Raw genomic sequence first — 19157 nt, 5'->3', positions numbered from 1 at the left:
AAGAGTTTGAACAACAATGGATTTAAAAAATAAAAATTTAGAAAACACAGGACAATGACTGCAAAAACATTAAGGGACAAACCAACTAAAACGGTATGTCTAGTACAGGGGGTCAGCAACCCGCGGCTTTAGAGCCACATGCGGCTCTTTAGTACTGCCTAGTGTCTCCCAGTAGCTTTTTCAAATACGTTTGAAAATGGAGGAAAATATTTTTATTTAGGACATGGCTTCCGTAGGACAAACATGACATTCTTCTAATGCATTAATACTGTAATGATGTTAAACTTGAGGCGGCATCGTACAACAGTAATCACGTGGTACGTCATTCCCTATAGGATGCACTGCAGGGAAAATAAACACTATTTTCCGCACTCTAAGGCGCATACGACACACCTTCAATGAATGGCCTATTTTAAAACCATTTTCACACTGCATAATAAGGTGTAGTAGTAGGTGTGGTCTTTGCGGAATACATGCACAAGATGGAGCTGAGCTAAATGGAATGTCATGCCATGCCATGATGAACCAATATACAGTATAAGTGACATCAGATTATAAGGCACACTGTCGGTTTGAGAAAAATTGAAGGCTTTCCGGTGTGCCTTATAGTGCGGAAAATACAGTAATCATGAAGGCTCATTATGTATTTGTAGCCAACTTAGTCATTTTTATAGTAGGCTAATATAGATACTTATAGCATGTGTTGCCTTTATTATCATTATCCATCCTTTTAAATATTTTGTGGCTCCAGACATTTGTTTTTTGCTCTATTATGGCTCTTTAAACATTTTGGGTTGGCGACCCCTGGTCTCGTATGAGGCAGCAAGATTAAAATTCCACTTTTAAACTGAACGATGAAATCTATATGCCGTACATATTAATTTTTAAAGCTGCACAGGGGGTCTGAATTTTCCTGCTTTTGCTCACATGTCAGAAACATTTTTTATTTAGATTTGCAGCTGTTGTGTATTGCAAATGAGTACCTATACTTGCCCTAATGAATACAAATTTGTACAAACATTTCATTTTATTATCTATTGCAGAAATCAATGGGACATATGAAACGAACTTTATAATCAGAGCAACGTCCACTCTTCTGGTCAGCATTCTTGCAGATAAACCCAATAGTTGGATCCATTCTGCAGAGATGGTAGGGAAACGCATAATCAGTCATATCACAACACTGGCAAAAAGCTTTTGAAAATCAATTCAGTGCATATGGATTTTATTGGACAAGGAATTTCCTTATAAACTGCACCAATCTAAGCAGACTAAAGATTAGTTTATTAGTCAGATGTTCAATGACTAGTACTTACACAGCTACGACATCATTTGATGAAGACAGGCTACTTCCGGTGACTGTTTGGACCTCAATGTCGAGAGGAATTGGGCAGATTTCTTTGGGATGATCAAGGTAGAGTTTCTCAAGTATCTCAAAGTCTCCGGTCCCACTTGGATCGTCTCTGTCGTACCATGGAGTCTTGCATACTAAAAGATGCATCAAGAGACTCAAGATTAAAGAAATATTTGGAAAGTATGTTTTGTGGAGAGTTGTGGGAAGAAAAGATGTCAGCTTTTCTTAACTTCAAATCCTGCACTACATGATCGACAAAATTTGGAAAAGAAGTCCAACTACTGTTCTGCAGACTCTGGATTGTTTCATTTTCATCTTCTATATGGCTTATCCTTATGAGGGTGTGACAGCAGATCCCATTTACGTAACTATGGGCATTAGGTGAGGTACACCCCGAATTGGTTGCCAGTCAATTGTGAGGCACACGGAGACAACCATCACCCACACCCAGAAGTGGGTTGTAACTCTTTACATTTATTTGAGTAACAGAAAAATATTCTAAGTACCGTAGTTTTACCACACCATACATTTTACTTGATTTTCAAGTCTCACTACTCTTACTATACTACAGTACTTCTCAAATAGTGGGGCGCGCCCCCCGCGCAGAGCGATGCCAGGGGGGCGCATGTGACCTCGGGGAACATGTTTTTTTTTTTTTGCCGTACTGGAATAAAGTTTATTTGCACATCCACTCAGTAGGTGGCAGTGGCGCTCTCATTTTCAGAGTACGTGCAGTATTTTTGAACTAAGGAAGAGCACTCAGCACACACAGACAACAGATATGAAGAGCAGTGTGCCACCGCCCTTTTCGAAAGCCGTTTTCCGACCGGTGTAGGCTCACTATCCTCTTCCCCTCACTATCCACTCGCTCTCGCTATATGATTGGCCGAAGAGTCGCTATATGATTGGCCGAATGGCCGAAGAGTCGAAATGCTCTCCCGTGAAATGCCTGTTTAAAAATGTTCCCGTTGTTACTTATTGCATTCGCTTAAAAGTGCCCATTTAAAAAGGAAAAGCGATGGATGATAATACACACAGAGCGTATTATTAACAAATGTTAAAGTTATATAATCATATAGCGAGAATAAGAAACGTCACTGACAAGCGCAGGCCCCCGCGAGTGGATAGTGAGGGGAATAGGATAGTGCGCCTACACCTGACTCACTCACGCAGCGACCCACTGTCTTGTCCGGTTCTCACGTCGCCGCCCGAGAAGTGCCATTTTCGGCTTGGGATCGTCACGACGACCGCCCTCACCTATGGTTCTACCTCGGCCGCCGTGAATGCGCTTTTTTCGTGCCGTTTGCCTTTTAGCTTTGACTTTTAATACAGTGGGTGATGATGAAAGACCACTGTTTACCGTGTCTAAAAATAATTATAGCAGACAGCCAGAAGCCAAATCAATTAAGACGCCACTTAAAGACATTAGACCCCAATCTCATTGTTATGCCGCTTGATTTTTTCCAGTGAAAACGTGCCGAATATTGCCAACAATCGTCCTGCTTTGTCAGTGTTATATCAGTAAACCAGTGAGCATTGTTAGCATGCTCATTGCAAAATAACTCCACACCATTGCAAAGGAGGTAAAAATACTGTGAGCAGCAAAAATAAAAACTGTCCTGTCCAAGGACACTTTCTTTTATTCAGATTTGTTTTTTCGGTCAAATTTTTTGGCACATTGTCCTCATGAGTGAATGTTTCTAATCAATTTTAATTTGTTATTATTTACTGATTTTATTACATTTTATTTTCCTGTATCAAATGGTCAAAAATGTACCTTGAGTGTATTTTTTAGTTTGGATGTGAATTTTTTTTTTTTTTTTTTTTTTAATTCAGGCAAATTGATGCACATCAAGTCTTCTCTGTTACAAACAAAACAATGTTAAGTTATACTTTATTATAAGTTGATCTATGTTACTTTTTTTCTTTATTAGAAAAAAAGGACAATGTTAGGCAGATGCATATTTATAATAGTAATTTTATAGACAAATGATACTATTTACAGCTGCGGCAGAGAGTTGGGGGGGGGGGGGGGCGCGAAACATTTACGTCTTCCTTGGGGGGGCGTGACAGAAAATAATTGAGAAGCACTGCTATACTACATGAGTCCTTAAATTTCTCTTTATTCTACATAGATTTGACTCAATTTTTGCCAGAGTTGCCCACAGTGAGTCTTCCAGTCTTACCGATAAGACGCTACAACAATAAACAACTCCATCGTCATATGTAACAAAGTAGTCACATGACCACACACAAGCTTGCAGTCAGAAGTCCTTTGATCACGCTGGCCTGTTCGATTATGTAGATTCTTTAAAGCACTGTAACGCAATAACTATTTGACAGAGCACTCCCATCAACATTACTCAAAAGCACAGATTAACTAACCTCCCACTTTTTATTCGGCACCGGGGATATCGTTTTATTTTCATGGTAGGAAATATGTTTTGTCCACTAGAGGGCACGCATGCTCTTTGGATGGGTGATGTATATCTAGAGTTCTAGTCTGAATTCGATAATATGGTAATGTAATAAGTTAGGGCTGCAGCTATCGACTATTTAGGTAATAGTTGAAATAAATCTGATAACAAACATTTAATTTGTTGCAGAATTTCAGAATATGCAAAACAAACAAGTGTTTGTGATTGCAAAAATTTTTGGCTTGCCAAGATTACACTTTCATAAGAGCATTACATGCGAATACAACATAAAATTCCTATTACAAACTATGAAGAATTGCACTTTTCACAAAATAAATGCATTTAAAAATAAATTACCCAAGCTTAGCCTCAAACGATATACACAAAATGAGGATCCAAGTACAACAAAAGAAAACTGCAAAAGCTTGCTAGCATAAATGCTATAAAACACCAACTTTTTTTTTCCTAAACAATGCTCTTAAATTGTTCAAACATTCCCACACAAAAAACACAAAAAAAAGAAATATACTAAACTAAATAACGGATGCATAAACACACATTAGCTCAAACAAAAACATCCCTTATGTTGGTCTGAATAGGGAGCAGCTGGATTCAGCCATGTTAGAGGAGTTATGGCATATTCACTGTTGCCACAAGAGAGCAGTGTATCCACCCCACAAAAAAAAAAAAAAAAAAAAAAAAAAACTAAATGCAACACCTTTCAAACAAACCATGGCAAACAACGTCACACTAAAAGGAATCCTCGAAGCAACCAAATTTGATTTGTCGTTTTCTAATCGAATTACTAGTTAACCGATTCATCGTTGCAGCACTATAATAAGTTATCATACAGTATATGACATGCTGAGAAAAAAAAAAAAAAAAAGTCTTGTACTCTATTACATTTTTGATAACTGCTTTTGAGTAATTATTTTGAAGTAAATACTCTTGATTCAGATTTCCTGCTACTCTAACTTGTCCCTAGGTGTGAGCAGAGATAGGTAGAGTGCTCAATCGGCCTACCGTGCATGTTTAAATGACATTGAATGTTTCATCAACAATGTATGGAAAAGATTATCTATGAATGCAGGATGATATTTTGCTTAGAATTACCTTTTGGCTTGCAGAATTCATGCGGGCACAAGAAACGTACTTTGTAATCTGCACAGTGACCATTTTGCGGCTGGTCACTATTTCTACAGACAAATCCTCTAAGGACATCAGATCTGTGGAAGCACACGGCAGAATCTGTCAGTACAACAAAAGCTGAAAATATTTTACGTCAACATTATGGTTATGTCATTTCGTACTTACAGATGGATCACATCGCCTGTTGAATCAACACTGGCTCCAGTTGTTGTTTTGACCTCAATTTTGACAGGATGGTCGCAGATCTTTGATGGGTTTTCTTTGCGCAGGCGACAAAGTGTTTCGTAGTCTCCAGTACTACTAGGGTCGTCTCGATCAAACCATGGAGTCCAGCATTCTGTAAGAGTGGGGTGGTCAAGTCGAGATTTAAATTTGAGCTGTCAACTGTGGCATTCAACACCAATCTTTAATTGGTGTGCTGCTTTTGTCATTTATCCCAAATTCACATGTTCTATCATTTCTTGCACAAATCAATGGTCATGAAACCAAAGGCGTAGGTTTGCATAGGGACAAAACACTACCAATTTTTCAGGATGCTGCTACGTTCATACTACAGTTCTTAACGCATGAATCTGATTTTTTCGTGTTTTTCCAACTCGAGTGAGGCATTAACTCAGGGGTGGGCAAACTATTCCACAAAGGGCCGCAGTGGGTGCGGGTTTTCGTTGTAACCTATCAAGAGGAAACCTTTTCGCCAATTTGGTGTCATACAAGTACAATCAGTTGATTGCAATCAGGTGCAACTTTTTTCCCCGGACCAGTTATTGGTTAAACTGCCCGTGCTTGATCAGTTGTAACAAAGACAAAGTTGCATAGAACTGGACCATTTCAAATCCGATCTGGGTCACTTTCGTATGTGGTTCAAATCCGATCTGGGCCACATTTTTCCAGAATGTCGAGGCGGTCTTTACTGTCAAGTCTCCCAAATCGGAATTCATGCAGCAATTACGTCATCAAAAAGCGAGAGCGGCACTACGGTATCTGTCCAGCTGTGCGTTATTAGCGCCTAGCTTGCGTTGAACACTGCTTTTGGGGAAAGGGCCGGGCTTGACAACAGTCATAAAAAATAAAAATAAAAATGGGGTGAGGGTAAGTCAGAGAATGATCAGTTTTCTCTCTGCTCTATATGAGCAATATTTCCCCAACTCTCGGCCGTGTAAGCAAACTGCCTGTATGTGTGTGACATGCATGGACAGTGCGTGCATGCCATCGATCCATATAAAAAATTTGAATATAGGCCTAAGCGGGGATCATTTATGTCAGTTATTTGTGTCCTCTTTTTGAAAAGCAAAATATGATACCCCTAGAATGACTGATGACAGCCAGCATGTGTGGTCATTTAATTTGATGCTTCTGCGCATGCGGGTCTTGCTCAGCGTGTCAGACTGCGAATTAGTGTGCATGCGCAACACTTGAATGGTCTCAATGGACAAAGGCAGTCTGAATGGCCACACCAAAAAAAAAAAAAAAAAAAACAACAACAGACAAGACAAAAAAAACCTGATTCATGCATTTAAGACCTGTAGTGTGACCCTAGCCCAAATTGTCCCTACCAACTTTTAAGCAACCTCATTTGCGTTATATAGGTCATTAAGGCTAGGTTCTGACCACCGGTCGTAATGCACGAATCAGATTTGTCATCTGTTTTTTTGGCGTGCCTATTCAGACCGCCTTTGTCCATCGAGACCGTTAAAGTACAGTGATACCTCAGCTGTGACGGCCCTGGCCGTTTAATGGTTAATTTTCTGAGGTTCTTCCAGTCAGCTGATCGTCGCCTCCACCAGCTGGCTGCTTCCCCTCCCACTGTGACGGAAGCTGATCGACGCAGGACGGACCAACGACGTCGCCGCAGCTGATTGGCCAAGAAAAAGGCGCCAAGCTTCATAAACCTGCCGCTGTCAACGTTCTATGAGGTCGCAATTTGGCAGTATTCTGTCGCGTTCCTCCTCGCTAGCTGTTTGCTCGCCATTCACGCTCGTTTGCATTTTGATCGCTAGTTTGATACACTCCCGCTTTTTCGGTGAGGTCTTTTGTGTTTATTCGTTATTGGATCGTTTTTGTTCACCACTGTAAATAAGAGCACTGAAGCAAGTAAGGGTAAGTCGCCATTTCTGTTCAACCCGTTTTCTCCTGTTTTGTATAGAGTAGGAAGTTAGGTTAGAAGCTGTCTTTTCTTTGTTCCTTTTACATGATCAGGGCTTAGTTAGCGGGTGGGGTTTAAGTGTAGTTGCTTTTGTTTGTTGTTTTGGCCTGGGCTTACCCTGAAGTCACGCTTCCTCGGCATTTTGTACATATTCATTGAGAGTTTGATTATTGTGTAAATAAATTTGTGTCCACTTGTCCATTTGTGTGGATTGTTTTATGTTACGCCTTTCGCGAGCCATCTTTGGCACGTAACATCAGCTCACGAACATAATTGGTTCCCAGAAAGTGTGTGTAAGGCGAAAAGTTCGTCTTCCGAACATTTATTTCCCATAAGAAACCATTAAAATGAGAATAATCCGTTCCCAGGTCCCTATAAAACATAATTTTCTACTAAATAAGCCTTAAAACTACACAAAAATATACCTTATTTTATGTATAATAAATGTGCTATTGTATTATAATTAAAGAAATAAACTTTACTGTATAATAAAGTCATTTTATTTACCTTTGTGATGGTAGTTGATGGCTTGATGGAATGGAGTGGGAGGAGGAGGGAGGGAGGGAGTTACTGTTTGGAAGGAGAGTGTTACCGGCAAAGTGCGCAGTTAGCGTAGACTCCCGTGCTGTGCCCCCCACATGCTTTTGGTTGTTCATAAAAGTGCCCACAAAAAGCCATCCGACGCCTCTGGGTGTTTGTATGCACGCCGCCACCTTTCTGGAGAGGAAATCGGGCGAACCGAAGACAACCGACGACAACGAGCCAACGTGACTCGCCGGTCCACTTCTCACTACGGTGGGAAGCTGAAAGCACCGCCAATTACCAGTCGAGGGCGAATTGGTAACACGAGTCACCTTCCATAAGGACTGTAGGTAACTCTTTTTCGGTCCCATAATAGCAAAAGTACACTCAATATGGTCCAAAATGTCTATCAAACACAAACCACGTCCGCACTCAACGAAAGTGAGGGGACGAACTGGGACGCCGTGAGCGTGCGTCAGCTTCACGTGGCGCTTTTCGACCGCGTGAATTGGTTCGTCCGCCGAAAACTAGTTCGTCAGCAGAGACTATATGCTCGCGACTTTAATGTTCTTGAGGCGAAAAGTTCGTGAGCTTAAGCGTTCGTGAGCTGAGGTATCACTGTATTACGCATGACGTGGGTGCGTCAGTTTGCCCCGACTTCGTCAAGTGTGCAATAATGAAACATCGCTCATTCGCCACACAGAATGAAAATCGAAAATTGTCAGGCTTATACTTTTATTTTTTTTAATGACTGGTCAAACTCGCTTCGTGCTTAAAAGCAGAGTTCAAGCTGGCGCTAATGCCTACATTGCTGCAGTCCTGCATGCCTCTTGCTCTTTGCTGATGTAATTGTTGAGTGAATTCAGATTTGGGAGTCTAGACAGTTCAGACCGCCAGCCACATTCGGGGAAAAATGAATTAGCCGATCAGTTTTTATTACTCCTAAACGCACATTTGATTGGCTGATGATTTGAGCCCCCCACCCCCAACACACACACACACGTTAGATACAATGATTTTTTTTTTTTTTTTAATCCAGCGGAAGCCACTGTAAGAAATGTAAAGACGTCAATGTTGTGGAAGTGAGGAACACCCCACTAAATTGGCTACTGAAAGTCTGACCTGCATCAGTTAGCATAACATTAAACTGTGTGAACTTGCCAACCTGCAAAACTAGTAGGAACGTGCTTAGAGAGGTGTCCTCCTGTATGCGTTTTAAGTTAAAGTTAAATTGTGAGTAATGTAGTGAACTGAGGTTTACCCCCTTCTCCCCAATTTTACTTTTTATTTATGTGGTCTTAATGCAGCCCACAGGAGCTTTTTTTGTTGTTGTTGAGTTTGGCTGTAGTTGTTGACAAAAGCTGTAGTGTTTTACCTTAAGGACCACTCCATTTTATTTTATTTTTTTAATTTGTTATTCCCTGACAAAAGTTTTTTTCCAGTCATATTTCTTTATATTACACAAAGTTGAGCGGTCTTAAGACATTTTTTCAATTGCTGGATAGTTAAGAGATGATTAACAAGCTTTTATTTATCGTGTATGTTAATATAATGCAATTTAAAATTGCTCATGAAATCCAGACATTTTTTTTCAAATATTTCTTCAATAGTTTTTGAAAACAAAGGTTTGAATTGGTGTAGGCTGATAAATACACATCAAAGTATAAGTCAATACAGATTTTGCCTTGATCATTATGAACGTCCTGTCCCCAGCAAAAAGTGCAAGTTATGGCATTTGTCCCTACCAATGTTGAGACCAAACCTACAGCCTAGCATGAAACAAACTTCAGCATTTTTACAGAAACAATGTAGATTACCTTTTGGCTTGCAGAATTCAAGGGGGCACAAGAAACGAACTTGATAATCTGCGCAGCGATCATTTCGTGGCTGGTCACGATTTCTACAAACAAACCCTCTACGCACATTAGACCTGTAGAGACAAAACCAGAAACAGTTTGTAGATTAGTTTAACCTCATGACCAGTAGTGGAAAAGATCATGAAACATTTTTGCAAGCAAAAATCAAACCCACCCAATTCAATACAAAATTTGGATGTAAAGCATTTTGAAGTTGCACAACTTCTCTTTGTTACATTCCAATACAGTAAAGCGTGCCAACTTATGAGTCCAATTGCTTGTACGCGGGTTCTCTAATCGTAGCAAAAGATTTTCAAACTTTTTAAAATCAGCTACAGTGCATTTGTCAAGTACAGTTCAGTGCTATTCAATTTAAACTATGGATGTCCCGATTAGGGCTGAACAATATTGGGAAAAACTGACATTGTGACTTTTTGGGGGGGGGGGTTGCGATAAAACTAGATAAATTTTCACCAGATGACTTGAACAGCTCTGTTCGGTAAGACTTTTGTGGATCACTGACCACATTGCATTCATTAGAGCTGTCCCAATCCGATCACATGATCGGAAATCGGGCCGATCGCGCCATTTTTCAGAGGATCGGAAGCGGGTGAGCGACAAAGTGTGAGTCAATTTGAGCGGACTCACTCAATGAAGCATTTGGTTGGTTTCCGATCTGACGCGGGGGCTGTTGCGCGCTATATATATATATATATATATATATATATATATATATATATATATATACATATATACATATATACATATATACATATATAAGTATATGTCATATATACATATATATACATATATATACATATATATACATATATATACACATATATATACATACATACATACATACATACATACATACATACATATACACATATATATATACACATATACATATACATATACATATACACATATATATATACACATATGCATATACACATATATATATACACATATACATATACATATACACATATACACATATACATATACATATACATATACATATACACATATACATATATATATATATATATATGACATATACTTGTCCAAAGGAAGTGAATTGACTGGCGAGGCAGCGTCAGGCCGGGTCAAATTCACCGGGACTGGAACGTGGCGGTTGCCCGCCCCTCACGTCTGACGAGGCAGAGGTTGTGAGCTGGGTGGAGGAACCCTAGGGAGTGGTCCCTCCTCAAAAGATAGGTGCAAGACCCGTCGGGAGGGCACACTGTGGCGTCTTTGGGCCACCTTTTGTGGCCCAGGACGGCCCCAGGTACAACCGACAAAACAGTATAGGTTAAGGCCGCTGTTGGAGTGACGCCCAGCAGCAAAGAGGGCCTCGCTGCTTGCGGTAAGCAGGAATAATTTTGCTGTGGTAGCAAAAACATGACCATAAGTATACATTCGCCCAGCAGAAAATATAGGTTAGGGACCCGAGATGGAAGGTTGTACAAATGCACTAAAATTGACCATGACAAGAAAAGTGACAATTAAAATGGGGAAGCCGGGGTGGACTGCCACTGTTGTTGTTTCAATGTTAAGTTGCTATGGTGTCGTGTAGTCTCTTGTTAAAGTAAGTGGACGTTTTGTTTTGCTTAGTGTTGGTCGAAATAAAGCCGAAAAAATAGGAAGCGCCCCGTTAACGTTCAGCGAGACAGCCGTTGGCATGGCACCTAGAGTGGCGCAATCTGATTGGAAAAGAACACCGTATTCAAAATAAGGAGTGCGGGCCGGCGGTGGCCCCTATTTACAACATGGGGTCCTCGACGGCATCCGCTGGGTTTTGCCAAAATTAATTATAAGGGGAGGTTAGAATCGAAGCAGGGAATTTTCCAGTCCTTTTTGTTAACTATTTAAGATTAAATTGAGAGCCAAAGAGGGAAAACATGTATAAAAAAAAAAAATTTTTTTTTAATCAGTAGATCTGATTAGAAAAGGAACACAATGTTCAAAATGAGGTGCACGGGCCGATGGGCGTGAGGCCCCCCTTGCTCTTGTTCTGGCCAAGCAAAGTAAGGAGGGCTGGCAACATTCAAGCACATTTTACCAATGGTGATATCAAATTGACAGTTTAATTTAAAAAATTAATATTAAAATAGAACTCGAGATGAAGAGCTAATAAAGTGAAAAAGAGGCATCATTAGAGGAAAATAAACCCGTGAGCTTGATTGAATATGATAGAATGCTTTAAAATTACAAAAGCCGCTTAAATTGCTTAAAAACAATGAAACTGGTTTTATCCGGCAGGGCTGGCGTGTCGGGCTCGGCTTGATCACCCGGTATCAGCAATTCCAGCTCTGGCCAGAAACCCAGTACCGAAAAGAATAGCAATAGTTTTGCAAGTCTTGACCAAAGATTGAAATGGGTTCGTGAAGAATAACAAATGATCGCTTGATAAACTTTTTTTCAGAGCATGGTGAAAAACTGATACTTTCTTTCAATGCAGGTTAAGAAACTGAGAAGGCTGAAGTCCCTGGATGTTTGGTAAAGTCCTAGATTAAATAAGCGTTCTCTAACAAATGTTTTTTACTCACAAAAGAATGTAGAGAGACAAAAGACTTAAATTGATGTGTTTAACCGCAAACTTACAATTATTAGACTAACACATGCGAGCAGAAAAAGCAAAGAAAACCTTAAAGTTAATAACGGGGAATTGGCATCATGGCTCGCTCTTAGTATAACGAATAGTTTGGAATTTAATTTAATTTTTTGAGGGATTTGAGCATGATGAATATGGGGAAGGCGTCACTTTTGGATCACATGTTGATAGAATTGGCTGTCGTGAATTCAGCTGTGATCCAAAGAACAACAATATATCTTTATCAATTTTAGTTCTGACATCACAAGAATTATAATTGACCTAATTTTTGCAGTTATGAAAATATAGTAGGAAATAAGTGGCCAACTTTGTCGAGACAGGCCACGACCAAATTTAATTGACAGATTATTAAATAGGGAGCGATTATAAAACCTGTAATAATGTAATGTAAGAATTGTAAATACTTGAGCTAATTGACAATCATAACACCCCTTAAAGTAACTAGAACATCTTTGGAGTTTAAAAAAAAAAAAAAAAAAAAATGGGCAAGTTGTTCGTTCATAACACTTATCACGATTCCAAATTTACATCGGAGATAACGTTCCCAGAATGAGATAAATTGTAAGTCTTATTAATTTTTACTTTTATTTTTAACTTGGATATTTGCTTTTCATTGTTGACCTTTAAAGGAAATAGTTTCATTTAATGTATTTTCTTTTGCACTTTTGTAAAGATGATTTTTTATTTATTTTGTAGTTCAGTTTAATTTGGAGTCTATAGAAGCTAATTTAGGTTTGAGATGCCTTGCCTAACAGGTTAAAGTTTAGGAAAGAAAAGTTTTAAAGTGGGTCATCTCAAGCTCAAGTCTCTGGTTGTTTTGGTAAAACAATAGATACGATACTCCTTCCCTAGCCATTATTGACTCTCTAAAGAATGCGGAGGGAGAATCTCCTTCATGTGTTAACTTTAATATACAGGACAATGTAAAAGTTGATTTAGGTTTTCAAAGGACTTGAAAATGCCAAATTTCACTAAAATGTAATCTTTTGGATCAGCTGCGAATAGAATAGGGCTATCCTTGCGACCCAAAAAGGAAAAAACATTTTCACCAATTTCATGATTTGAGATGAAAAGACAAGTCCAATGGATGTAAATTTTGTTGCTTTTAAATTATAGGGGAAATTAGCAGCCAGTTTTTTTTTTTTTTAAAGAGAAAGACCACAGTAAAAATCTAATTAACAAATTACATAAGAGGGGAGTAACTAAGTTTGAGAACGTAAACAAACACTGGCATTGTGCCGAATACAATTTATTATGCCGGGGAAATTGCTTACACTAAATGTTAAATATAATACTCGGAGACTGTAAACTATAATTAGATAGGAGTTACTTTAACTTCAGAATACTTATTATTTCCAAATCTACGGCCTATAAAAACAATTTCCCCAGTATAAGACAATTTTTATGGTTTCATCTTCGATTTTTTGATGAATTACCCTCATTTGATATTTTTCCATTTCTCTTGACACCTTTATAGAACAGACATTTTGAATTTTTAAGGACGTGAATAATCTTTCAAAAAAAAAAAAAAAAAAAAAAAAAAAAGGACGAGTGAAGTAAGTGTTGTTTAGTTCCATGCCTATGCCAACTGTATTTTTCATTTTTTATAATTTTTCTAAAAATTCTATTTTTTATATTGGTATGGCATTTTTTCATTTTTTATAAAATAGAAATTTTTATATTTGCCTGTTTGGAGGACATCGTTTTGTGTTTAAAAACAAAAAACAAAAAATGGTTGGCTTGCATTTATTCTATTGATCCTATTTACTGGTTTGTTATTTTGAAATTATTTTCTGGGGACCTAATTGTTTCACAAAAGGGGAGAACGATGCGTATTTTGAACGACATAAGGCACAAAAGAAAAGGCATCAATTTCCAAGACATAAATATTTTGATTATTGCTAAGTGGCTTTGTTTTGGATCCGAATTGGACATGAGGGGTTTGTAAACTGGAAATAATAAGACATAAATGCTTTTGTGTTGATTGTTGCATTGGTAAACATTGAACAGTTTAAACTTTGAGTAGACAACCACACACCGTAGTAATTGAATGTATAACTCCCATCTTTCGACAAAATGATTCCTTGTGCTAGGGTTGTTGACGATCAATATTATTTATTAAGCTTATTTTCAAAAAGTTAGAATCTCAAATAATGGTATTTAGACCACCATAGTGGATAGTTTATTTTGTCTAGATAATTGGGGTATCACACAAGTTGATGCAAATTGGGAATGATAACATGGACTGGGTATTCATAATGCACTTTGAGTAGTAGCTATGAGTGATATAGTCATGCTTACGATTGCAATTGTGGGCATGGCTAGAGGGGGTTAAGTGGGTCAAGGTAACACCAACATTATTACTGAAAGTTAATATGGATGCGGACAACTGTAAATTTTTATTGACTTGTACAGTCTGTTCAACTCTAAACATACAGTTCTTAGGCCCAACAAACAGTAAATTATTATAAACATAATACTATTCATAATGTCATTTAGACATATGGAGTTTGACACATTGCTTTAATAACACGAAACATTTTAGGAGCACGCAGAGGCCATTACAACGATCTAAAGGTTTTCCCTGACCACATTGTTTCCCAAAAGATTAAGGTTTAAGGATAATGATCTGCCACATCACATGTTGGAGTTTTGAGACGGGTGCTGTTGGGACGTTTCAGGTGGTAAGGTTATAAATAAGCCCAGTTATGATAAGTATGACAAATCGGCTATTCTTAAGTTTATCCTTATTTCTATTTATTCATCCCCTGAAACACCAGATGTGTATCTTGACAGGATGGGAAGACATTTACTCTGAACGCTAGCTGAGCTGGAGCTGGGTGTGACATGCGAGCCATCGCACCGGCACACGGACCACCGGTTGCGCGGGTGGGAGAAGGGATCGCCAATGGTTGGAGGATCGAAGGTTTGATTCCAGACCCCACCTATTCCCTCAGGGCTATGACATGCGGAGAAAGTACCATGCCAGGCGTGAGTTGGTGGTTGTGTGAGAACAGGGGCTCTCAAAATAATGGCTCATCGCCAAGGGACAGCCGTCACGACTGTACCCACGGTTTTATACTCACCCCAGCTGACGATGCTGTGTTTCGTCAAGGTGAATGTTTTCAGGTCCTTTTGAGATTGAGAGTATTTAAATGTTGGAGATATTAGCCTGCCTTAGACGTCTCATGGGCATTAGGCAAAACTAAAACATGCGATTACGTGATATATTTTAAGTACACCACATAGTCCCAGATGTATTTAAGATTCTTTACTTTTATCATTTTATTTTCACTTTCCTGTAGGTACCACATTATATTTTAGACACTTTAAACTCTTTGTTTGTGTTCTACACAAAGGCCAAGTCATTCTATGCTTTAATTAGTGATTGGTTTAAAGTATGTTGGCGGCTCTGTATTCTTTTGAGTTGAACAGATTACAGCTACACTGGGATCTACTCAAGGGGGGGGGGGCAACCATGACTGATCCGGACTGGGAGAAAACAAGGACCCTTTCCCATTTGACCCATTTCCTAGGAAGCAACAATTGATTATGGAAATAGGTTTAGCGTCACGGTCCCTGTCGCTATAGTGCTTTTATTTATTTGTTCTTTTTATATTTTTCACTAAAAAGGTTTGGATTTTCTTTGCTTTTTCCCTTTTTATTGATTTCACATGCGGATGTTGCTGTTAGGAATGTGGTGTGGAAAGACTCCCCTGACTTTGTTGGTAAGCGGTGGGAATACACATTATGTAGTAGGGCTTTATTTTTTCGATCTTTTGCAGTCACATTTGGGTTTTGTAATTCCTCGACACATGTCATACAAGTTCACTGGGTTGTTTTATATTTCCACAATCACAGTAGATTCATTTTTGTTCTTGGGATTTTTGTTCAAAGACTACCATTTTTTCGTTAGGTTATAAATCATAGTACTCTGTAGATTTTTGCCATTTTTAACTCTGTTTTTTTATTCTTTAGCCATTTTTTGTCATTTGGGATGGAGAATATAACTTTTGTTATTTTTATATATATTTTTTTTTTAATTAGGATGTTTATTCATTTTTTGGTAAATGGGGCGGAATAAAGTTTCTTTAATTGGGGTAGAATAAAGTTTTCCTTCAGGCGTCTGTGTCCATCATTTTCAACTACTGGTAAGGGGGGGGAAGATGTTTATTTCGAGTTCATTGTGTTTTTCTGTATTGCAACATTCCACTTTTGTACGGTACCGCTTTTTCACCATTCTCTAGTCAATGGGGGAATGTTTTTTTGCTGTACTATGTTTTTAGATTTAGCAGTTTGTCAGTGATCATCTTTTTTCCTTTAAAAGCCATTCGGAGGTTTTGGACACACTGTATTCTGTGGCGTTCCTTTTTGTTCAGGGCTGCGCACAGTTCCCTCTTACTACAGGTGGTGTTTGACCTCAACTTTACAGAAGTAGACAAGTGGGAACTTAAATTTAAATTTACTGGGGCCAAATTTAACTGAATGTATCTCATTTTTCTTAGCGACAGGACTAACTGGATCTGTAGCCCGTCTAATTGATCATGAAAAATCGGTCTCAATGCACCTGTACAAAGAGGTCACTGTGAGCTATAGCTACGGGACCAAAGACAACCAAGGATTAACCCTTTGAGGCGGTAGCATAGTGTTTTAAAGAGTATTTAACAGGAGTCCTGAGGGGGACTTGCAAATTTCACACATCCCTGTTTAAACTGCTCATCAACTGCTACATTTCTTCCACCACTTGCTAAAGCTAAGTTCTAAGGCCACATCCATGTTTTTATGATCCCCTGTCGGGGCTCGTGAGGGGGATTGAAGGGAAAAGGTACCGTCATCGCACACACCATATAATTGTTTGCATTAGTTTAACACATTCATCTAACTATTGTTTAAGCAGACTCCGCTACATGCCCTTTGACACAGTAAAGTGAATCACCTTATCCGGGCTAATGAGGGGAAGATGAGAAAAATGGTACAGTTTCTCGTAGGCACAGTCTAACTGTTTGCATTACTCTAACACACTTAATATAATTAATCAGGAAATAGTATCATTTTCATTTGTCACGGTAGGACTGCACTACTAATATAAAATAAATAGCACACCATAGTTTAATGAGAAGAAATAGAAGAGATACACAATGCCATCTTATCACAGAAGCCCAACGCGTGCGTCACGAACAAGATCGACGCACCAACTCTTGCAATTAGCTCTCCCAGCAAACTCCAAGGACAAAGCGCTTTGTCCTACAACAAGTAGAGATAGCCCGGACAACAAAGTTGATAGCGGGCGTCCCATCTGCGCACGAACCTAAGCCGCCCAAAAAGGGGAAGACGCAAAAGCAACGCCCAGACACACCTTCGACACGACCCGCTTCACCAAGGACTTTAAAAAGACTGGGCACTGAGATAACACTGATTTTTGCTGCTCGGAAACATGTAGCCTTGTTTTGGATCCAGAATTGTCCCTCCGTCGTCCGTTTTTGACCATTGTCGACGAATAAATTGTCAACCTGCTTTCAGCGAGTCTTTTTCAAACTTTTGGAACATGGAGTCAGTACAAAGGGTTAATGTCAGAGAGAACGCACGAAGTTCTGCCTTCCCGGTTGGCGCGCACGGAGGCAGCATCGGCCGAGCGGCACTTGTTTTGGCTGTCGCCGTTTCCGTGCGTCTTGGCCGGGGGGGGGGGGCATTTCAACACCTTCAAACCCCCCCCCCCCCCCCATTTTTCTTATTTTGGATCAATTATCATTTAAACAGAGAAAATGCGACAGTAACAAAAATATATATAATTAAAAAAAATACAATTAAGCGATTGTTATGAGGTAGTTAGTTAGTTAGTTTAGACATGAAATTAATGATTCCAAGCTAAAAATGACAATTTGAATAATAGATATAATTACCTTTGTTTTAAGGCTGGGTTGAAACAAAAGCTGTTGCGCAACGTTTGTAAACTGGGGTTTCCAGGGTAAAACTGACAAACTAACAATAGTTCGGGGGTTTAATGCGCCATGAATCTGCTATGGCAGCATATAGACTGTTCTATCAAACAACAGTTGTTTTGGATTAAAATACAGCGGTTTCTTTAAAAGAGGAGTGCAAGAGCAGAAACCACTTTTTCAGTCTTGTCTGTTTTCCGCCATATATATTAGGGCTGTCAAACGAATACAATTCTTAATCGAGTTAATCACAACTTAAAAATAATGGAAATTCAAACCATCTGTAAAATATGCCATATTTTTCCGTAAATTATTGTTGGAATGGAAAGACATATACATTCAACATACTGTACATAAATACTGTTTGTTTATTATAACAATAAACCCACAAAAGAGCATTAATATTATTAACATTCTGTTAAAGGGATCCACAAGACTTGTAGTTCTTAAAAGAAATGTTAGTACAAGTTATACTAATTTTATAATAAAACCACTCCTAATGTTTTTGTTTGAATAACATTTGTAAAAGTTTCAATCAAAAAATAAACTAGATACACTAAATACACCATAAGGTGTCAATGGAGAGTTTTAAATCAACTTAGAGAACAAGGCAAATAGTGTGTTTTGTCCCTCGACTGACGCCGTAGTTCCCCGTTTAATGATCCATCCATTGTAATTCACGTCATTTGAGTGCTGGCTTCACAACGTACTTGACTTCTGATCGTTTGTATATTGTGGATAAATATTGCCATCCAGTGTATTCGTTGAACTAAACGAAATGTTTAAATAGGAGTTAGACCAAAGTCTCAGTAAGTTTTATGTGTATGTTGCATAGCTATTTTGATTGGGAATGCTAGTTCTTTTTGCACTGTTTAACTGTGAGAATAGGGCCTCATTAATACAGCCGATGCGCTTTTCTTTTTGTGAACATTGAGAGATTTTTTGGGTGCTTTCACTAAATTATACTCATTTTTGTTGTGAAGGAGTTGCCGAAGCTTATGCCAATAAACTGCGCGGTCCAATGAACGCCCGTGTCCACTCACCTTTTGTAATAGTCTGATAAAGAATTATCCGAAGCACCTTTAAGTGCACGCGGCGCCAATGTTGTTTACTTACATGATGCAGGAGTTACGGCCTGCCGAGAGCCGTAAGCTGTGTTC

At 38.8% G+C, this 19157-nt stretch overlaps 1 protein-coding gene across 2 annotated transcripts in view; it reads right to left on the bottom strand.

Moving 5' to 3' along the window:
• Window positions 1-974: 974 nt before the first annotated feature.
• The window catches only part of LOC130917605 (mucin-5AC-like), a 33369-nt gene continuing 15186 nt past the window's right edge, over window positions 975-19157 (bottom strand). For both annotated transcript variants that reach the window (XM_057839184.1, XM_057839185.1), the window contains exons 15-19: window positions 9403-9515; window positions 5086-5257; window positions 4885-4997; window positions 1317-1488; window positions 975-1139 (exon numbers count right to left, since the gene is read on the bottom strand). In XM_057839184.1, coding sequence (XP_057695167.1) covers window positions 1031-1139; window positions 1317-1488; window positions 4885-4997; window positions 5086-5257; window positions 9403-9515 — 679 coding nt within the window. In that variant the 3' untranslated portion in view covers window positions 975-1030. The remainder of the gene's footprint in view (window positions 1140-1316; window positions 1489-4884; window positions 4998-5085; window positions 5258-9402; window positions 9516-19157) is intronic.

Source organism: Corythoichthys intestinalis, chromosome 6, assembly GCF_030265065.1.
Source record: "Corythoichthys intestinalis isolate RoL2023-P3 chromosome 6, ASM3026506v1, whole genome shotgun sequence".
NCBI lineage: Eukaryota > Metazoa > Chordata > Actinopteri > Syngnathiformes > Syngnathidae > Corythoichthys > Corythoichthys intestinalis.
Note: the sequence above shows the minus strand (reverse complement) of the source record. Positions and strands in the feature narration are given on the sequence as shown.